At 40.9% G+C, this 20,983-nt stretch overlaps 1 protein-coding gene and 1 long non-coding RNA gene across 56 annotated transcripts in view; one reads left to right on the top strand and one right to left on the bottom strand.

The window, feature by feature from the left end:
* Positions 1-20,625, top strand: part of CELF2 (CUGBP Elav-like family member 2) — a 789,997-nt gene extending 769,372 nt beyond the window's left edge. For 12 of the 50 annotated variants that reach the window (XM_070601472.1, XM_070601463.1, XM_070601447.1 and 9 more), the window contains 4 exons: positions 5,124-5,303; positions 9,645-9,788; positions 12,838-13,009; positions 14,384-20,625. In XM_070601472.1, coding sequence (XP_070457573.1) covers positions 5,124-5,303; positions 9,645-9,788; positions 12,838-12,965 — 452 coding nt within the window. In that variant the 3' untranslated portion in view covers positions 12,966-13,009; positions 14,384-20,625. Of the gene's footprint in view, positions 1-5,105; positions 5,304-9,644; positions 9,789-12,837 lie in introns of all 50 variants that reach the window. The other 38 variants (XM_070601467.1, XM_070601468.1, XM_070601434.1 and 35 more) reach the window with 9 other exon arrangements.
* Positions 1-20,983, bottom strand: part of LOC139080522 (uncharacterized) — a 95,647-nt gene that overhangs the window by 58,913 nt on the left and 15,751 nt on the right. Inside the window, exons 2-3 of one of the 6 annotated variants that reach the window (XR_011535090.1) lie at positions 7,248-7,397; positions 5,387-6,123 (exon numbers count right to left, since the gene is read on the bottom strand). The exons of the other annotated variants lie outside the window; for them this stretch is intronic. This is a non-coding gene — a long non-coding RNA (uncharacterized lncRNA). Of the gene's footprint in view, positions 1-5,386; positions 6,124-7,247; positions 7,398-20,983 lie in introns of those variants that run through there. 6 annotated transcript variants of the gene reach the window in all.

The following is a 20,983-nucleotide window of genomic DNA, read 5'->3' as shown; positions in this document are numbered from 1 at the left end:
CTGTTGTGTTTTTTAAATTCTTTGCCATTAGGTTGATATAAGTATGTATAGTTCTTGGAAAATTATGAATGTTTCTAGTTTAAAATAACCCCTACCAGAGAATATAAACCAGGAAAATGTTTAATTTAACCAAAAGTCATACCCAAACAAAACTACATTCCTTCTGACTTGGTGAATGTTACTAGTGCAGAGCTATTTAACAATCCCAGTATTGGTTTCGAGCAAATATTTGCGTCTTGTCTCAAATACCACGAGAAAACCTTCTAATATAGAGTGTCCTCTTTCAGACCATTCTTCCTCCATAGACATGATGATGCTACCTGTCCTGCTGGACAATTCTCAAAGAAGGTAGTCAAGAAATGGTTACCTGGACAGAGGCCGCTTCTAAAATAGTTGGCCTCATTTCCATATCATTGCTGTTTCCTACCGCACACCATCCTAGAAATCATTACTTGCTACCGGAAGGAGAATTTTCTGAATAGATCCAACTCTTTTTTCCGTGGACAAAGGAGCCAGGAAGAAAGCAGATGGAATGCACAGTTAATTTTCGAACTCACCTTAGCATAAATTTTACCCTCTTCCCTGCCAGAGGCCTCCTCACTTCCCCCTCAAAATAAAGTTTTGGTTAGTAGACAAGTAGCTAAATTAAACTGTTAGAGTTTGATATCCTTTTTCTTCCTTTATACATTCACAAAAGGAGTGACTGAAAAAGTACAGCATCCTAAAGCTAAAAGCAGAAATCCAGCAAGATCAAAAGGACGGAATGTGGGTAATTCACGAACCGAGCTTTCACTTCTGGTTTATTTGAGGGTTCTCCAGGCGTGTTTCGTTTGTTAACATCTGAACTAAGACAAAGAAATGTCCATAAGATTCTGCATCTGATTTCGTGTGTTTAAATATATGTCAAGTGACATCCTTATTTTTCCTTGTTTAAATGGCATAATTCTTCCAAATGGCTTACCATGTGGCGCTTGAAATTATGGTTGTCCAAATATAAGCCACAAATGCCTGGTGAATGGTGTTTATGGAAAGATTTTGTGTCGAGAAGAAAAAAGAGAAGATGCTTTGGGCATATTATTGTGGCTTGTCACCCTTTATATACATTGTGAAATTACTGTTTTAATCTGTATTCTTGCAATATATAAAAGATATGTGTAGCTAGATACATGTACAAGCACACACAACCTCACACACACTTGTGACCATATTAACATAGACATATGTATAAATGCCACTAACTGTACATACTCATATTCGTCTCTCCTGGTTCTAGACATTTTATACTTAAGTTCTCATTATCAGCTTGCTGCTTAGAAGGATATACCTTATCTATACCAAGGAAAGCTTATCCCAGTAAATAGATTACAAACCTATGAGAATATTAATCCAGTCCTCACTTCTCTCTTTTTTTATTTGGTATAAAACCTAGCAGAGTGGCTTGCAAGTAAATGTAGTTGGCTTATGGTACCCTGCCCCCGAGTCTACGTTTTAGTACCATCTTCATAGTGGCCATGGTCATGGTCATGTTCATGGTCATATTTGTGGGTGAGTCCTTCTCTGTCATTTTCACAGATTTACTCAGTAATCTCACAGCTCCTCAGATCTCCATCCGTTGAGGGCAGTTAAGTTTAAAGCACATAGTAGTGAGGATAGGCACTAACTTTATTGATAGGCCATTGGTAAGGACCTTCCCTTGGTGAGGTTTGCCACACCTGCCATTTTGTTCTAGTCTTGCTGATCAAATAGCAAGCGTGGGAGTCTAGATTAAATGGGATGCAATGATCCATCCATTTGGCCTTTTCAAAGAAAAGCCCTATTCTTTTAAGGGGAAGCATTTCATTCAACTTAACCTTCTTCCAACCTCTGTTTCTGTTGTCCAAAGTTTTCAGATGTGATCAGATACCAGCAGCTGAATTGACAAGTGCTATCTTTGCTATAATGATTATTTAATGTAGACTAACCTCAGATAATTCACAGGAATAACTCTCAAAAGTTGAAATCTTTCTTTGATGGTTCTTCAAATTCTACCAGGTAATCCACTACCCAGTCTACTTGGATTTGGCACACACACACATCAAATTTTCTGGGATAGTTTTGGTTTTAAATATTCTCAATGCACTTGTACTTGTTAGAATATTTACCCTTATTTTTTATTCAAAAGGATGGTTATACCGTGGAGAGGAAAGCCCTGGGCTGCAGAGGCCGTGGCTACTCCCCTCTTTGGCATCAACATCCCTTTTACTTGGTGCCTCCTCGACCATCTCCTTCCCCATCCCAGGCAGGTTAAGGCCAACCAGGACTACCTCCCAGACACGTGGAATCAGCTGAAGCAAGCAGAACCCTTCACAAAGCACATTTGCCCTGAGGTATAGTCCAGAAACACAGCCAACCACTGTGAAAGGTAGGCAGGAACCATGTGTGGATGTAGCTGGCATGTCCCTCACTAGAGCTGCAGGCCTCACAAGGACTCCAGTCCTGAAACATCCAGCCAGTCTTTCACGAGTATGAAGTTCATTCTGCTTCTATATTTCAAGAGAAAAAAAAATTGGCAAAAAGGGGGAAAGAGAAGTAAAAAGATAATTCTCATAACCTAGACAATTAAAAAAAGGCCCCATACCAGAAGGGAAGGAGCCAGGCACCAATGACCACTGCAATTAAATACCACCTGTGTGTCTAGCCCTCTGGAGAAGCCAGGTTGTGGAAGCTACAGATCACAGGAGGGCACTCAAAGGTCTCACATGGCAGGGCCTGAAAACTCCGAGGCCCTTAGCTGACAGGGTACCGTGGAGACGCAGTGCTCTCAACCACTCCATTGATGGCAGGGGGATCCGGAGACAGTCCTCGTAGTGGAGCCTCTGTCTTCAGCCCGTGTTTGTCAGACAGCTGTGCTCCATGTAGCTGTCAGCCAACGTGCACACCAGGAACCATATGCCTTGGGGTCTAAGTAGGGTAGCAAGTCACCGCTCACTTTCCTACTAGAATTCTCTTCCTGCCCATGAATCCAGTCTTCCAGAGGGCTGAGCCCATGACGTGATCATCTGTATCCTTAGCACCTATTGACAGCCTGACAAAAATGAAACCAGCAGCACTTGTCAACAGTTCCTGGCTCTTCTCGGGTTATCTTACACCCTGTCTCTGAAAAGAAACGTTGATGTTTCTTTGCATTCACACAAATATTGGGAAGTGAGAATGAAATAAGACCAAAAGGGGAAAAGAGAAATAAATACTCCCTACCTCTTCAGCAGCCATAAGAGTAACAGGGATGGAGAAGAAAGGAAGCATGAGGTAAATGTGATTAGTTGGTGTCTGAGGGGTTGTTTAGAGTAATTAGGAGGACAAACTATTTGCAGGCTCTTTAACAGCACTTATTTGCATGATGGGAAAGAATTAGGGAGAGAAACTTAAAGGAGAGTCAGCAGGACCTCTGCTGGCCAACACCCTTTTAGCTTAGCTTGTGTTTCCTAGATCTGCAAGAAGTCACTTCCTTCTTCAGTAGGCTAGTTACTCCATTCTTGTGTCCCTCTGACTGTCCTTGCCGCTCCACCCCACCCCACTCCTCTGCCTGAGAAGACAGTACTTGGTAACATCACCCAAGGCCCAGTTCTGTCTCCTCAAGCCCCCCAGGGAAGAATACCAGACAGAGGCACTATGAGATTCCTCTACTGTAAAGCCATGGGGTAATTCATATCTTGTATGTAGTCCTTTTAATCTAAGAGAGGAAGTTTGTCAAAATAACAGAGGCACGTATGGACTAAGTAAAACATTCCCCACCTCCTCTATTTCCTGTGGATGGCAAGCCAAAAACATTGACGGGAGTGTTGAGGTATTTAAGGATTAGATTTCTCTGTATAATTTCTAAGCCTCCTTATCTTAGTTCCCTATTCTCATTAGACTTACCTATTTTTTTTCCCAGTTATCTTTGCTATTTTAATTGTCCTAATCAATAGCCCTAATCCCTTCAAGATTTTCATTAATGTTTTCAGTAAGTTCTTCCCAGAAACAGATCTTTTTTTAAAATGTTTTAATCATAAAAGGGAACTAAAGACAATTATGATGTCACCTCTTCCATTTCCTGAGTTTATATGAAAGTTAACACTCTATAAAGTATTGCTTGTTTTGACTCAGTATTCAGGGAAAATGTGACACAGTCAGCAACCATAATAGAGCAAAAGAGCAGCCAGGATACAAGGGAAAAAATCAAAAAAGTGTGCTGGCCAACATCCAGTTCACATCACTTAATAGCCAAGATCCAGCTTACAGACACGCGTGTCACTTCAGTTGAGTGAAAAACATGACATGGAGCTCTTTCACTGGCAGAAACCCCAGTGACATGGGCACTGATTAATATTCCTATGTGTGTCTGTTTGCTGCTGAAAATGGCCCCATTCTGTTTCTAGCCCTTCATACTGAAGAAGGAACTTCACTTCTCTGCAATTAGAGGAAGGATCCACATTTTCTCCTATGCTTTAATTCTTAATCAGCTCAGCTCCTCCTAAGATCCTAGTCCCTGATAGCATCCTTCAACTGCTTAGGAAAGCCGGTTAATGGAACTGCCGATTCACTGGTTTATTGAGTTCAGGGCTTGTCTTCTCTGCCACTTCCTCATCCGACAGCTTAAGGGAGAAAAGTTTTATTTTAACCTTTCCTCAACCCCTTGAGCCATCCCAGGGCTCCTCAAAGAGCCCAGTAAATGGATTTAAGTGTACAGATGTTACAGGCCTCTGCCACTAATGTGTTTTTACATGCTTCTAGGCTCTGAGAAGCAGAAGGCTTTTATTTTAAAAAGATAACAACAGTACTTGCCAGTAGCACATTGCATGGAATTACAATGTGTTGTCTAACTGTGGTGCCTTGGTGAATCGTGATCAGTGGCCTGGGGAGTGAGGGTTATCATCACTCGAGGGGTTGGTTGTTGGTGTTTGTATGTTCACCATTATTATGATTTATTACTTCATAGTTTCGTTTTTGATTTCATGTTGGTTGAATTGGTGTGCTGGCTGCATGCACTTGCTGTTGTACTTGTGTCAAATGATTCTCTAACTTCCTTTGGAAAGCACTAATGAAAAGTGCTATTTCTCTTCTCTATTGTTGGGTTTTTTGTAAAGTTGCTCAAATGCTCTCAGGTATGGCGGCTCTGAATGGAGGACTTGGCGCCACGGGCTTGACGAATGGCACGGCGGGCACCATGGACGCCCTCACCCAGGCCTACTCAGGGATTCAGCAGTACGCAGCAGCGGCACTGCCCACTCTGTACAGCCAGAGCTTGCTGCAACAGCAGAGCGCTGCGGGCAGCCAAAAGGAAGGTACGTGCCTCCCCGCGGCCCAGGGCAAAGGGGCCGCATTCGTCTTTAGAGCAGGTTTTCAAAAAAACTAGATTGAGCCAGTATCATAAGAAAAATCGTTTTATTGCCAGTACTCATGCGTTTTTCTAAGAAACTTGAGAAGCGTAGACTGTTTCAATCTTCTTTCCTATGTTTCATCTACCTTTTTAAGATGGATTTCTCACCCACTGCGTGCTTGTACACGCTTACTTAGTATTTGCTGCCATCAAGAAATTGCCAGCAACCTGCTTTTCCAAATCAGCGTGGACCACCTATTATTTCTCCCCTTACATATAAACTCCTGGGTAGTGGAAGGGATGAGCTGATACTGTCTTCTGTGGGTGGAGTGCTCTCTCTGGCAGGTCCCAGGTTTCTCAGAGTCCACATCCCCTGGGGTTGCCTCTCAGTAGACGATGGTTTCCAGCTTAATGATAAAATCCACTGTTGGGATTGACTCAGTCTTTGTTTAATTGGGGGTTTTCTGGGGAAGCAAATAAGTGATTGATTGCCTTGCTTCTCTGCCAATAAAGCAAGTAAACGTCAGGAAGTTAATGCTAAGAATAAATTAAAGCTAATTATAAAGTACTGAGCTTGTCCAAATAAGGAGAGCTTGTCTCTTTTTCTTTCTTCCTTTTGGTTTCTTCCTCCTTAATTGAAGTTGCTTTAAAGCAGAATCCGCAACGTGATGTTTATTCTCTTTGCGACTTGTCTAGAAGAGTAGAGAAGAACTGCTAAAGAATTTCCCTCCTCTTTTATCCTCACCCCATCGCTGCAAACTGTCTGACTTTCAACATGGTGTTCTCTAAGAAAGAAAATAGTTTTACTTTGTAAGGTGATAAAGGGGACACAGCTTTAAATATACTTGTGTAAAAAAAAAAAAAGGCTTTTTCTCTTTATAAATAACAGAGATCATTAAAAATGAAAGATATATGAAACTAAGTTATTTTTCGTTATTTGAACTTTCTCTTTACTCTTAGTTGACAGTTATTGTAGAGATTTTAAAACACGCAAAACTGTTCAGAGAACTGCACTTCCCCTGACATGTGGAGACCCTACGTCAGAAACACCAAGACTTCCCAAGGAAACGCCTGTATTGAGGTCCCTTTGTGTGGGGTCTACCATGGTGACAAGTAAGGGCAATAGGAGGGGTCCTGTAAGATAATGATGCCCTCAGAAGAGACCATGGAAGCCAGTTCCCTCCCATGCAATTTAGATAGCCTGTGTCTCTAGAAAATATCAGTCAGTCGCCAGCAGACTCAAAATTTGGTCATTTAAGGATAAAGTCTGGGCCCTCAAACAATATTTTTCTCGGTTGCTTCACCCCAGCCCCCTGCCCTAAATCTCCATGCCTTGAGTTTTAGGGATTTAGGGCGTGTGCAGGAGTGAACCCTCTGGGATTAATGTAAAATAGGTGAAAATAACTATTGCCAGTTCCACATTATTTATATTTAGGTATGCAGGCTTCCAATAGCATGGTTTTAGGGTTTCTTATTTTTTGGTTGGTGGTGGTTTTGGTGTGTGCGGATATTTTAATCATCGCTCGCCTTCTCATCTGATCTCTTCTTCCCGCCCCGTTAACGTGTGCTCAAAGAATTCAAACCATCTTAATATGAGTTTAACTAAGACATAATTTAAAAGGCAAGTTATGCTGGAAAAAAACCCAATTAATTCCACTATGAAATCGATTTTTAGATTTTCTACTCTGTAGTTCTATGCTTTGGTCAAGAGCGTTGACAGTCAACTTGAGGTATGTAGTCATGTACCTGGTGTATATTTAGCCACAGGAAAATGAGCCCATCTGGCTTTGTAAAGAAATTGGTTTTCATTTTTCCCCAGCTAAATCTTCTGCAGGGTTATGGCAGACCCTGCAGCTCTGAATCCAGGAAAGGCGGCCACCTTGTCTGCCATTCCTGAATATCCTCTCACCTCGTTCATATCTTCCCATCTTCTTTTATTTGCAGGAGGCAAGTCACGCACACACCAAGTAGGTAGAGGCTCCAGAGACCCAACAAGAAGCGAGCAGGCGCGGGCAGTCTGATACAGACACCCCAAGTGCTTTATGCTAGAGCAGATGCCCTGTGAGAAATACAGAGGATGAACTCCTAACCAGCTGGGCCCAACAATGTGACATGGAGAACTCTCACAAGTTAAAATAACATGTACTAGGAGAAATCTGAGCAATGTACTAAACAGCTGAGGAGGATACATAGGTGAAATCCTCAAAAAAGGGTTTTTTTTCCCTTGGTATCTATAGCAATAGCCACCTTCTGTGCATACGAGAGGTTTTTCCATATCAAATCACCTTTCTCTCATTTTAGAGTTAAAAATTTTGGCAGTTTGCAAAGTCAAACTGTTTCTTGGTGATGAAAAGACTGGAGGGTCTACAGTAGGAGATGCTCGTGGCATTTTTTTCCTGGAAAAATGATGAATAAAAGGACAAAGCCTCCTTTTGAGTTTACGTGTCTTCATATTTTCTTGGTCTCCCTATCTGGCACAGATACATTCAGAATGTAGAGCCTTCTAGAATGCCAAGATTATCCAGGCATAGCCAGTAATCCATCATAGTGCATTAAAATTGCATTTTACCTCCAGGCGGTGAGATGACTTCAAAATCCAAATTGGGTCCCATTAATCCTCATTTGTGCATTTGGCCCTTTTATTTACAAGTGACATTAAATCTGGGTAGTACCAGATTTGCCCAATATACATATTGCAAAGGACGCGCGTGGCATGTAACACTCAGAACATCCGTTTCCAGTGTTTTGGTTTTGCATCTATTCATATTAAGTTTTAAGTTTTTTAAAACCAGGAAATATTTGGGGACCTAAGCCCTGCAATTGTGTCCTTTTACATACAGACTGCCTCCCTTGCACTGGAATGCAGATGTGTCCATGGAAATTGTGAGTGATATAAAAAGTTAAAGTGGTCAAGTAGACACTTAGGAAGAAATGCTTCATCTCTGTGGCTTCAGAAATTTGCCTCAAGAAGTGTTCCTGGTGAAAAGTCCCATCAATGAGAACATTTTTTCTTTTATGAAATCGTACAATTGTAAAAGAAAAAATGTTCTAATGAATGGGACTCCTCACTCATCATGGTTATTATTTTTACAAAGTTCCTTTTCCCCCAGTTTTATTTTTCTCTGCCCCGTCTCTCCACTCAAGGGCACCCCCTGCAGCCTGTCTCCTGGGGCTTCTCAGTGGAGCAAGCAGTCCTGGTTCCTCTCCTGTGAGTGCCAGTTAAGGTTCCATGAACCAGCTGCAGAGGTTACTTCACCAGTTTTTTGAGCTCCCTTCCCTCCCAGACACCATGCCACAACATTCTAGAAGCATCCCGCCCTGGGGCCTCTCCAGAACCATATGGGGAAGGATCTGCAACTACCCCCAGTGCCCTTCGAGCTGGGAGGCATTCTTATCCCTTATATATGAGAAGATGATACCTTCCATCAGGTCATTTGGAGTCCCTCCTTTTTCTTTTTTGCTTCTTTTAACCTTCAACTAGTTCTTGTACAGGTGGGTAGAGAGATGGGAGAATGAAATGGGAAGGAACTTAAGAGAGCTTACCTCTCCAGCCAGTATAGCTAAGAAGATCTTCCCTATTCTTCCCTTCTTTCTTATATTTTCTGGAAAGTAATGGGTAAGAGTGAACAGCTTGGCTTAGCCTAGTCTTTGACTAGCTTCTGCACCTCATGCACTCATTTCCAAGGCCAGTTCCCAGTGGTATAATTCCTATCACAGTTGGGAAACTCTAGCCACCTATTTTTCCCTGCCTTGACTCATAGCCAGTCATTTCTAATAAAGACGGTTATTAGACTGTGTGTTAAGAGATTTGGCAAATCAAAACTGGATGGATAATTAGGTAAATGATTGAGAAATCCAAGCAGCATTACTGCTTTATCCATTATTCTAAATTGCTGCAATTTGCTTAGAATGCACAGGACACTCTCCTCCAAGAGAGAGTATACGCACACTACAAAACATGGCCGCCCAGCAAAAACCCACTCTACCCCATGGCCCCCACCTTCACCTCCATGAAGGGGAGTTTGACAATATGTACTAATATGCAGTAAGCAAACATGACCCACAGAAGATTATCAGTGAAAAAGAAGCCATTCTTAACCAGTCTCTTTGGAAATTCAGAAAATCTGAAGGATGATTGCTTTCCTAACAGACATCCCAGCACTTGACATAGATCCATCTATTTCATCCTCTTTTAGAATGAGAAGCCCAGATGCTTAGCCTGTCTGTTGTTAGAGCATTCCTAAGAAGAGGCTTTGGGATCTAAGAAGCGAAGAATACCTTACTCTGATTTTTTTTTCCTCTTTAGGTCCAGAGGGTGCAAACCTCTTTATTTACCACCTTCCACAGGAGTTTGGAGACCAGGACATTCTGCAGATGTTCATGCCTTTTGGAAATGTTATCTCTGCTAAAGTCTTCATTGACAAACAGACCAATCTGAGCAAGTGCTTTGGTATGCAAAAGAAACCAAGCTAGAATATTACCCTGCATTCCCAAGTGAGGAGTCATGGGACGGAAAATGTAAATGGCAAATAGTTCAGAAGTCAGGATAGGGCTTTCCCTGTGTGGTGGTGGTTCCTGGTTTTCTGGATCCATGTAAGCAGATTAGGCAAAGTCGTTTAATCGAAAGAGAGAAAGGGCTGTATAAAAAGGAAGGATATGGGAAATGAAACTAAATGCCCATGCATTAGGTAATGTATCAAGGCGTCTTCCTACATATATCTAACAATGTGTCACTGTAGAGCAACAGCAGTTTCTTTAAGCCCCATAGACTGCAGATGGGAGTACACAGTCAACAGACTGTAGCTTTGGCTGTCCTGATACAGAATAGCATTGCAGACACTCTGCCACTAATTCCTTATTCTTCCAGGGTCAGTATGACTCAGACACTGTGGTTGTGGGTAACACACTGTCCTGGGGGCTTGTTCAGCATCCTGATATACACACACACAAACGCACATCCCTTCCCAGTTCGTGGTCACAGAAAGCACTGCCTTAGACTGGAACTCAGGAACCTGCAGACGGGATCTGCAGGGACTGCCTGAGTGGACGGAAAACACAGGAGTGTGCAGGTATTCTCAGAACCTTGGAAAACCCAGTTCCTCAGCACCCCACACTATGATTGCCTGCCTTCCTCAAGCAGCCCAGACTCTGCCTCCCAGGGCAGTTTTCGCTCCCTGAGAGAGGAAGGCAAGCTCACTGCAGGCACTAATGTTTCACAGCAGGAGAAGAGCATTCATTACACCTAGTTCTTGTTTTATTTTTCAAACCCTTTTAGTCCCCAAAGTAGTTAGAAGGTAGAATGTTCAGACTATGTATACTCGCTTGGCAAGTTCTGGCCCAGTCTGGGATTTTGCTTTAACCACTCCTCCAATTTAATAATTCATGGTGGTAGTAGGTAGTAACAGTAGCATAAAACAACGTAGAGTAGATAGGGGCCAGAGGAAATACAACTAGAACTGTATGGCATAAAGAAAACATCAAAGGTAGCGGTGGCTGTCGAACAGCCAAAAACCCACACTTAGTATTTGGCTGACGTAATGGGCAACCAGTCTAAAGAGAATGTGCTGGCTTCTAAAACTGCATTATCATAACGTCTTTCTAATTTCTGTGCCATCACCTAGGAAGTTCTGAAGCCTCTGTTGTTAGGGGAATGAGTGTGTCGAGCATTTAAAGGCCCTTTTTTTACCCCAGCGGAAAGGCTGTCAGCCTGAACCCATTACACTATTGCCGCTGCCGTGGCGAGTACATAAACCGCCTTGTAACGGCTCATGAGGGAGTGCAGTGGAAAGTGAGCTGTTACATGGGGTGTGTGCGTGTTTCAGCGTGAGCTTACCTCTGGGAGCTTCCCTGTGCAAGGTTTTGAGCCAGACTTTTATATTCCTCATCGCGGAACAATGTCCTGGGCTTATTTGGAGATTGGAGAGGGACTGGACTTCGTGGTTTGATTTTGAGAAAATATTTACCGCCTTCAAAAGAGATCCTGTCGGCCCACAAACTACTTAACCAATGTGTTCATAATAATGCAAGCTATAGCTGTGTATCAGCAGACACTGGTATTTAGCATTATGGACTGTGTTTTCAGTTTCTTGCGGTCCCAGGTTTGCTGGATTGCTAGTCACACCGTGGTACCCCATTCTAGCCTCTTAGTCAAGTTTCATTATCCATTTCACCCTTGAACCATTTCCGTTCTCTAATCATCTTGCTGCTTCTGGAGAAAGACCCAGAGGGGAAAGAGAAAAAATCTCGGATTCAAGATCGCATTTATTGGGAATTAGGTTTAATAAAAATTTAAACCACCATTTTGAAATACAGCCTGCCTCTGAGGCTTCTCTGCCTTATACCATATGCTCATTTTTACCAGCTGAAAGTATATTTATGGCCTTTTTTTCCCTCCTCTAGTTTGTAAAGGAATTTTCTCTTTAGCTTTAACCTTTAATAATAGATAGATGGAGAAGCTAGTATAGAACCTCTGATGTTCAGAACTGAAATTCAATCAGTATAATAGTTCCCTTTTGATCCAAAACTAAGTAGGAACTGTAGAAGCTCAGCGTTCACTAAAGAAAGCTCTGCGTGACCGCCCTACAGCTCCGCTCCCCCAGCCCTGTGTTAAAACAAACTGTGTGATCAAAATTCTGTTTCTGGGTCTTCAGTGAGCATCCTTGGTTCTTTTTCAAAAGCGTGCCCTCCCTGCCGTTTTGGTGGCAAGTGTTGGTACAGAGAAGACACTGGGAATTCTGTTAGGAGGGTTGGTAAGCTCCAAGCTGTTTAGACTGTTTATTCCCCAAGACTCTTGGGAGTACAAGGTAGCAATTTCCATTCTGTTGAATTCAGTGGAGCTTTGAAAATGGAAGTTGAGATAAGGAAAAAGGCCCAGTGTTTCCCCTGGGTCCATAGGTTCCTCTCAGTAATGACTCCAAAATGTTAAAAATCGAATATAAATTACTCTAGAGTTAATTCACTAGCTTACCCCATCCTACAGCCAAACAGGCGTGGGCTCTGAATACGGATGGAGAACTGGACCGAAGGACAGGGTCTTTGGCAGCACAGCCTGGCATCCACCTGGGGGCACATGTGAGCCTCTGGGGACCCTTCCAGCCCTAGAAAAGTTACACCACCGCTTACATGAGCAGCACGCACTTATGCACCAGGAGTTCTTTCAGAAGGATTCTAAGGGACTTGAAACACAAACGGAATTGACTCAAACAATGAAGTCTGAGATTTTAGCCTCCTGGGGAGGGGTTTTGTTCTCTTGATAGTAAATTACCAGTCCAACCAGCTTTTTCACTGCTTCTTAGTGGCCATTTCCAGTGTTGCCCCTAAAACAGGCCCTGTACGTCCATGGTTGGCGCACAGTGAATTTAGTAAAGTTGAATTGAGACCATGGGGCACTTCCCATTTACAGTTACACGCTCCAGCTATTCCGTGAAGCCCTGGTCCCCTTCTCTACTCGGCTGCCTCTCCATCTTGATTCCCACCCTCCTTCCCCTTGTGTTTTCCAGGTTTTGTTAGCTACGACAATCCAGTGTCTGCGCAAGCTGCTATCCAGGCTATGAATGGCTTTCAGATTGGCATGAAACGCTTGAAGGTCCAGCTGAAGCGCTCCAAAAACGACAGCAAACCTTACTGATCCTAACCCCAGAGGCTCCCTGCTCTTATTTTAGCTTTCTTAGGGTAAGTCCCACGAGCCAGCCTGTTCTCAACAGGAAAGGCAGAGGAGGACCACAATGCCAACTTTTACCAAGAGAGACGGTTATTTTTACAATAAGGCTTCCATTTCCCACTCCCACCCCCCAACCCAGTTCGCCATAATTAAAACTTGGGCTACCTTGTTTCTATCAAGTAAACTCCTCCTCCAGTTGTGCCACTGTATTCTCCTTTGTTTTGCAATTTGAATCTCCTTTTACTTTTTTCGTTTTGTTTTAGTTTTTGCTTTAAAAAAAACCACACATACACAAATAAAAATAAATGACATCTTGAGAATTTAAAAGGCAAACAAAGGCTAATGTGCAGTTCTAACTCTGAGACCCCTGGTCCCCCGAGAGCACTGCCTGGAGAATTCACCCCTCCTATCTGCGCCCACCCCCTAGGAGGGCGCCAGCTGATTAGAGGCTAAGGCGGTGGCCCAGCTCCACAGAAAAGCAAGGAGAAGCGCTTAAAACAATACAAAACGTCTTTCCACTACATTTGGTTTGTCTTAATAAGTAGGATTTTATTTTAGGGTTCAAAGAAACATGACTATTGGTCAGATTATTACACTGGTTGTCTATTTTGTTATTGTTTTATTTTAGTTTTTAGAAAGGATTAATGTAAAAAAAAAGATTTAGAGATCTGTTTCTTAAAGCTACAGGGTTTAAAAATAAAATAAAAATGAGTGAAAATACTTGATGTTTCTTGAAAGATAAATTTAATAATAAATAAATAATACATAAATAATACATAAATAAAAAAGAAAGCCACAGGCCTGTAAATTTTATTTGTAAAAAAAGCATTTCTATTTTTGTACAAAATTTTTACTGCCTCAGAAATAATGGAAGTTATTTATTGCCTATTGTTAACTTATTGGGTACCTAAAGAGCAGTTCTCTGTGCTAGCTAGATCCTTTTGAAGTAGTCTCTAGAGGAATCGTCCTAGGAAGGGGCTTTTTTTCACCATTGAACCCTAGGCCTAAAGTTCATGCTTTATCCTCTTGTTGTTTGTATCTGTCTGATTATTTTGTTCGTAACTTCCATTATCTAGTTTACAATTCAGTCGTCTGACTTTCCCCGTATGTTACATTCGTTGAAACTGGATCCTCTCCCCTGTCCCTTGCCAGCCCCTCACCCCAAACACCCGGAATCCATCCCCTCTCCCTCTCTGGATGGATTCTCTTGGGGTTCCATTGTGCTGTGGATAAAGACTGTAAGAAATGCAAATTATGTGGATGGCTCCTAGACTCCCTAATGACCTAAGATTTGCATTAGTTTTTCTCCTGCACCCTTAAGAGTGATTTTGTTGCTGCTGCGTAGATTCTGTGTAACTTTTTACTCTCCCTTGTTTTCTCCCTAGACATCTTCATGCCCGTTAGGTCACCGTTTGCCTAGCATGTCCCTGTGGCGTCTCAAAAAAAGTTTCATCGTCCCGTCATTGTTTCTGATGTCTTTCTGACCTCACATCATATTTGGTTCTCCTACTGACCTTTGATCTAGTTTGACCTTTGAAATTTGCATGTGACCTCATCTAGCTATGAATTCTGGGAAGTCAATGTGAAAAACATTGCTGCATTCATGCAAGACTGAAATTTATTATTAGACAAATTAATTATAGAAAAAAACAACCTGTGGCAAAAATGTTTCTTTCTTATTTTTTTTTCTTTTCATAAAACAGACTTGAACGTATTATACAGGGATTGGCATTCTTCCCGGTCACTGGTAACAATAGCAATATGTGTCCAGGGACACAGAATGTTGGTTTCTAACAGACTACTTCCAAAAACAGTTTGAGAAAAAAAACTGTCTGATTTTAAGTCTCTAGAGGTCTGTAATAGTTTTTACATTTTTCAGGCAGTGTAAAGTTTTTTGATAAGGCCATTTTAGGTGGCTCACTTTCTCATTAAGATATATATATAGAACCACTTTTTGTAGATTAGTATAAGAAAAATATTTACCCTGTTTTGGGGCAAATGCTACCTATTTGTGTCACCTTTTGCTGAACTGACTCACAGTTAGACAATCCATGGTTTAATGCACATGAAATTACCTATATTTTATACTGTCTCAATGTACAGGAGAAAGGTTGCTGTGAACTGTGTTACGTTGGTGCTTCTGTGAATTAAGTTGTGGTTTCATCATGAGTCTTACGGTCTTAATGTTCTTTGTTGATAAGACAAGTTTAGAATTGGTTTACTTAAAACAAAAAAGAATTTCAAAAAAAAGTTGTTTGCTTAAAAAAAATTTCATGTGAGGGGGAAAAAAAAACCTATTCCAGAATAAGTTTTGTGTTGGCTTGTAAAGCATTGATGTCATTTTTTTTTTATTGTGGACTATTTAGATGTGTTTGTGTTCAGCAAAATGTGATTTTTTTTTTCTTTTAAAGAAAAAAAGTGAAAATATATAGTGCCAAATTCCAAAGGTACTTCCTTCCTAGAGCTTCAGTGTGTTTCTTGTGAGAAGTAATTTGATAACATGGGTATTTTATTATGTGTTTTGTATAAATCCCTAATATTTAAAAAACAAAAAACAAAAAAAAGAGGTTAAAAAGTTTGTTAACTTGCTATCCTGTGGTCTTGTTGCCTGAAATTGTTATTGTTTGTTATTTCTCTATGATGTTTTTTGTAAGACATTGTATAAGTGCCCATGTCTCACTTTTTTAACCACTCTGCACATCAATGCTGTGACGGCAACCTCACAATGTATTTTCTTCATAATATATGGAAACCTCTAAGGTGAGAAAGTTTTGAACTTTTAACCCTTTCTACCCAGAGCTATCTGGAATGTTGATAACTTTTTATACGGTCATCATTTTAGTTTGTTTTGGGGTGTTGCTAAGTTGGATTTTTTTTTCCTGCATATATCTTCTCTTTGAGTTTTTTACTTCACTACTTTCTTATCTTTGGTTTGAGACCCAAAAGAAAAAAACTCCACCAGGCAAATCTGAAGGAAAAAAATAGACTTTAACCCTCTCCAATTTCTTTTCCCTACATCTTTTTTTTTTTTTTTTTTTTTTTACTTTGTATTATTTCTGGTCATTTTTTAAAAAAAAGAATTCTTAATGTGCTGCTGGAATTTCTTCTTCAGTTTTCATTTAAAACAGTTTATCAGATAAACCTTCTGAGGGGATGGTAGATGGGTTCAGCACCTAAATAAACCTTAAAGTCTGTACGCTTTTGAGATCAGGATTAGTGGCATGTTCCAGTTTAGAGTATTTTCAAATACCGTCCAGTTAAACAACAGTCTTTTGAGGGACTTTTGCTTTTGTTTCTTAAATACTCCTAAATAATCAGCCATTGTGCTGGGGAGTCTCTGACCCCTGTGGACCCCTGAATAAGCAAGGTGTCTGGAGTTAGAAGCCCTGCCTTTTCATTTATCTTTTTTTTTAATGAAATGCATTTAGGGGGACTGACCATCTAAGCAAAACTCAGTTCTTTATCACAGACACTGACCAAACACCCAGCACCAGTTCCTGCTGCCACTTTTTAAAAGTGCCATATTACTTTGACTTCACGTGAACAGAGCCCCTGCTGTCTTGACAAACCCCAGTGTCATCCCTAGGGCCCCAACGCCAACTCCTGCCTTCCTGAAGCTTCTTTGTCTCTGACGGAGTTCAGAACTGCTGGCTCCTGTTCCTTTCTCCGTTTCCCACTCTCCACCCTCTTTGGTTTAATGTGTGTGGATGTGATAGCCCTGGGATGGAAAGGACTAGCCTCTCATGATGCAAAAAACACAAAAACAAGTTTCCTTCTTATAGCACATGCACTTCTAATGAAAGGATTTGTATTATCCTCACACGTGTTTACTACTGCTGGGGCCTTCCTTCATCCTCTGAGGGCTATTTTGTACTTCCTGCAGCAATCAGCTTCATAACAAAAGTTACCACACCTGGCTCTCATATCCATCCTGCGGTGGTGTGTAGATACACACACAGGAACACAAGAGAACACCATTTGAACTGCTGAAGGCTGTTCATTCAGAATCTCTTCATTTATCAATTACACATAAATCTCAAAATCCATTTTGTCTGATTTCCTCCCTGAAGGAAACTGCCCTCCTCCGCCCTCATTTCCTTTCACTCAGCGCAGCTGGCAGGAGGCTCAGGGTGGGCACTCGGAGCTGTTTCTTATTCTGCAGGCAACCAAGACAGGACATTTAGGATTTAGGGGGAAAGTCCTTTTTTTTTTTTTTTTTTTTTGCATGTTTCATTGTTAAAAAGATAACCCTCCTCAGAGACAAGTTGTCCTTTTATTCACTTTATCTTTTCATATCAAAAGGAAAAAGCTGCAAGGGTGCAAAGGGCCCATGCCAGAAGAAACAACACACAGGGGAACTGCTTTTTTAAAAATCAAGCGTAGAGAATAGTCATTTTTAAACTAAATTAGAGAATTGTGATAAAATGGCAGTCCTCAAGGCGTAACAAGTTCATCTTTCTTTCACCATAGGGGTTAGAGTTCTTTGGCTTGTGCTACTCTGGAATCATTTTACTGTTTCTGTTTTTATTATCTTAAGTGCTAATTAACAAGAAAAAATAAAATTTTAAAAAAACCTGTAGTTTCATTACCTTTTTGAATAATGTCATACAAAAAATGTATTTGTGTTTTTTTTGTGCTGTGAGAATTGTTGTTTGTAGATTAACAATATTTTGTTTAGAATTACAAAATAGTTTTTAAATATTGTCTGAGAAAAGCCAAAGTTAATGCAACCTAGTGGAAACTGTAAGACCATTTGAGTATTGTTTCTGTTTTATTGATGCATTTGGATTTTGTTGTTTGATGGAATTTGAGCCAAAAAAAAAAAAAAATGCAGGCTTTCCTATTTCTACAATTGATTGTACTTATGCATTTTGTACCAGTGGAACTTTTTATACTGGAGATTAAAAAAATGGAAATTTTTGTGGCTTACTCTAGTGGGCCCCCTGACAATGACTGATTTCAAGTTTGATTTCTGGTTGATAGAAAGAAAGTTGCTTTTCTTTTGAGAATTAAAAACTTTGGCTTGATTTCTTTTTCCCTTTGCTTATATCTAGCATTAGAATTTTGTCTTAAAATACAGCGGTAAGTTTCACTTTTTATTCTGTATTGTGCAGTTACACAATAAGGTAATTAGATTTAGAAGTACTCAGTCACTTTAAGTGGATAAATGTATTAGTTAAAACTTTAGGGGTTTGCTTTTTTGCTGTTTAGAACAAAGTTTTTTCTGATTCTTCTGTCCTCATTGTGAACATAACCGTGTAGTTGAAACAGTCAAACTTATTTTTGTAACGTATGTTATTGTGTGATGCGGTTTTTTGCTTCTGTCTCCAATATTAAACCATTTTCCTAATACTTGTTTCTCTCTCTGCGTGTTGTATTGTTGGTAGTCATTATATGTTGGTGATACATCTACACACCTCACTGTTGCACGTATCTGTTTTTTTTCTCTATGTTGTGTAAAAGATACAGTCGATTCCACCTAAGTGAATATCTGATTTGGGGAAAAGGGCAACTGCACACCAGCCACCTCTGATTTATGTACAACAGCCCACTTTAACTACTGCTTCCAAGATTTATACTTTTTTCTATGGTTCATCTAAATAACTGCCTACAGAGTTGGATTTGCCAAGACCTTCGACGGTCTTCTGACCACACTGGTAAATTTCACCTTCTCTTCTCTCCCCGTCTCGCATGGGTATATGCATGCTGTTCTTAACATGCATTAAAAACTGCTGCTTTGCTGCATAACCTCAATAAACTTAAGAAGAAGAGCAGCAGAGCGGGGGTTTCTTTCAATTCACTCACCATTACAGTCAAACTCTTCTTAGACACTAATAACATTTTTAAAAGAGGTGAACTCTCGAGGGAAGAAAAAATAAACTTAGCTGGTGAATAGAAGGTGTGCAAAGGGTTAAACTTAAGTCTGTGTGTTGCCATCAATCAATCGATACGTATAGAAAAGTAACTTAAATTATTTATTTTCAAGAGCTAATTGAATCCAGGAGCAGCTTTAATTATTAAAGCTAATGGAAAAGAAAAGAACTATTTCCAAGTGCTCAAATGGAAGCTCTACTGGGTCGGGTGGAGTGGGAGGGGAGGAGTTAAAGGTTCTCATACTCAAGTCTTCATCACATACCGTCCATTTCCAAATGAAAGCTAAGAAAGCCACATGCAGCCACACACTGCCTCCTGAATGAACATGTCTTCTTTAAAAAGCCTTGTCCCCCACTATCACTCCAACCCGTTATCAAAGAGAATTAAAGAAAAAACGATTCCTTAGACGCCCTCTAAAACGGAAGCCACAGGCCCTCCTCCTCCTTCTGCCCATCTCTTATGCTCAGGAATCTGACTGCTCTCCAAGTGCTCTTACAAGATTCCATTGATGTTTGCTCCCTATGTCTTATCTCTCCTTCCAACTTTGCAGACGCACAAGCTCCATCTAACTCAGGCCACCCAGCACCTGGCAGCCTTCTGGCAGCCAATGAGATTTTCCCTGAAGGTGCTCAGGCCCTCCACCCTCTGGTTTCCGCAGCCCCTCTGGCCCTAGATTGTCTTTTCTTGTTGGCTCAGCAACAGAGGGGACTGGTGAGGTGAAGGAGAGGAGGCTCTTTTCCCCCAGAGGCCGAACACCTCAGTGAGTGACTTCCACCAGCTCCAAACCTGCACACATAGGAGCTGACTTCCTGCCAATACTTCTACTTTAAATCTCATCAGAGCCTTCATGAGTTTGCCTCTGAAAACCCACTGCTTATGTTAGTGGGAAAAGATGGCTACGGGTGTGATTTCTTTTTTTTCTTTTTTATTTATTTGGTGGGGGGTGTGAGGGAGGGGAGAAGGGGGGAAAGAGGGTGACCAGTTCTTTCCAAGATGCAAGTGTTTATTTTAAAATATATAACTTATATACATCCAGCCTTTGGCACAAGGCAAAATACTCATGCTAAGTAAAAGAAGGGAAAGACAAAGCCAGTTTTTTTTGTTGTTGTTTGGGAAAGCAACAACAAAAACAATAATTCTCCAAAGAAGGGGACAAATATGCTAGTTCCCTCCAGCACTTAGGTCTGTCAAGTTGGTCCCTGCTTAAATTCATCCTTACCATTTGGATTCTGTAAAACCCCGCTGCAGTGTTAGCAAGGTGTGTCTGTTTGCCATGCATGGACCACCTTGGGAAATTACAGAATTGTCAACGTTTACCTTGCTGATGGAAGCCACACGTCTGCCCAGCCCACAGCAGTTACGTGCAACCCATGGGCTGGGCCTCTTAGCTGGCAGGCTAGGAAACACAGTGAACATAAATGTACTGTGAATCGTTCCTGATAAGTGAATAAAACATTGTGACCAAACAATCAGCTTATTCACTTATCAGGAATCGACTGTTCTGCTAATTCGCTGTTTTTGTTTTTCATCTCTGTTGTAGTTCACTATTTTTGCTGTGTTCTGTTTTCTCCTCTCATGCTTGGGCAAAATCACTGGGAATATTATCTTCATGTGACCATGAAACGTTTATATCGAGTGAAAATGATATCTTAACAAAATCTATGCACTTGCTATCAGGAACACAATACTGGATGTGTCTTATATATATTGAACTATATAGTACTCGATTTCTTAAATAAAGCTTAAGAAAGGACTCTGTTGTGTGTAAAGTTAATGTGATTATTTTTCAAAGCAGTGTTTCTACGGGGTATTTTTGTTCTTTTAAGTCTTGAGTGATACAGGATATTTTTCATTAAAATTCTATCACTGGCTTTATGACTTAATATTCAATAAATTGACTTTGGAAACAAAATGGAGTGGGGGGAAGTTCTTGCGAGTGCATTTTAGCAAGAGACATCTGGAAAACCATCCCCTTACTGATGACCATAGCAAACCTCTAGCCAGGGCACTGTGGGTGGCAGAAGAGAGCAATCCCTTCACCACCACAAGACCCCTGGAAAGCATCCAGAATCTGCCCAAACCTAGAAAACCCACTGCCTCTCTGAATGTGA

The sequence above is a fragment of the Equus przewalskii genome, chromosome 30 (assembly GCF_037783145.1).
Source record: "Equus przewalskii isolate Varuska chromosome 30, EquPr2, whole genome shotgun sequence".
NCBI classification, from domain to species: Eukaryota; Metazoa; Chordata; class Mammalia; order Perissodactyla; family Equidae; genus Equus; species Equus przewalskii.
The sequence above is the reverse complement of the archived record's forward strand: the minus strand, read 5'-3'. Positions and strand labels throughout refer to the sequence as shown.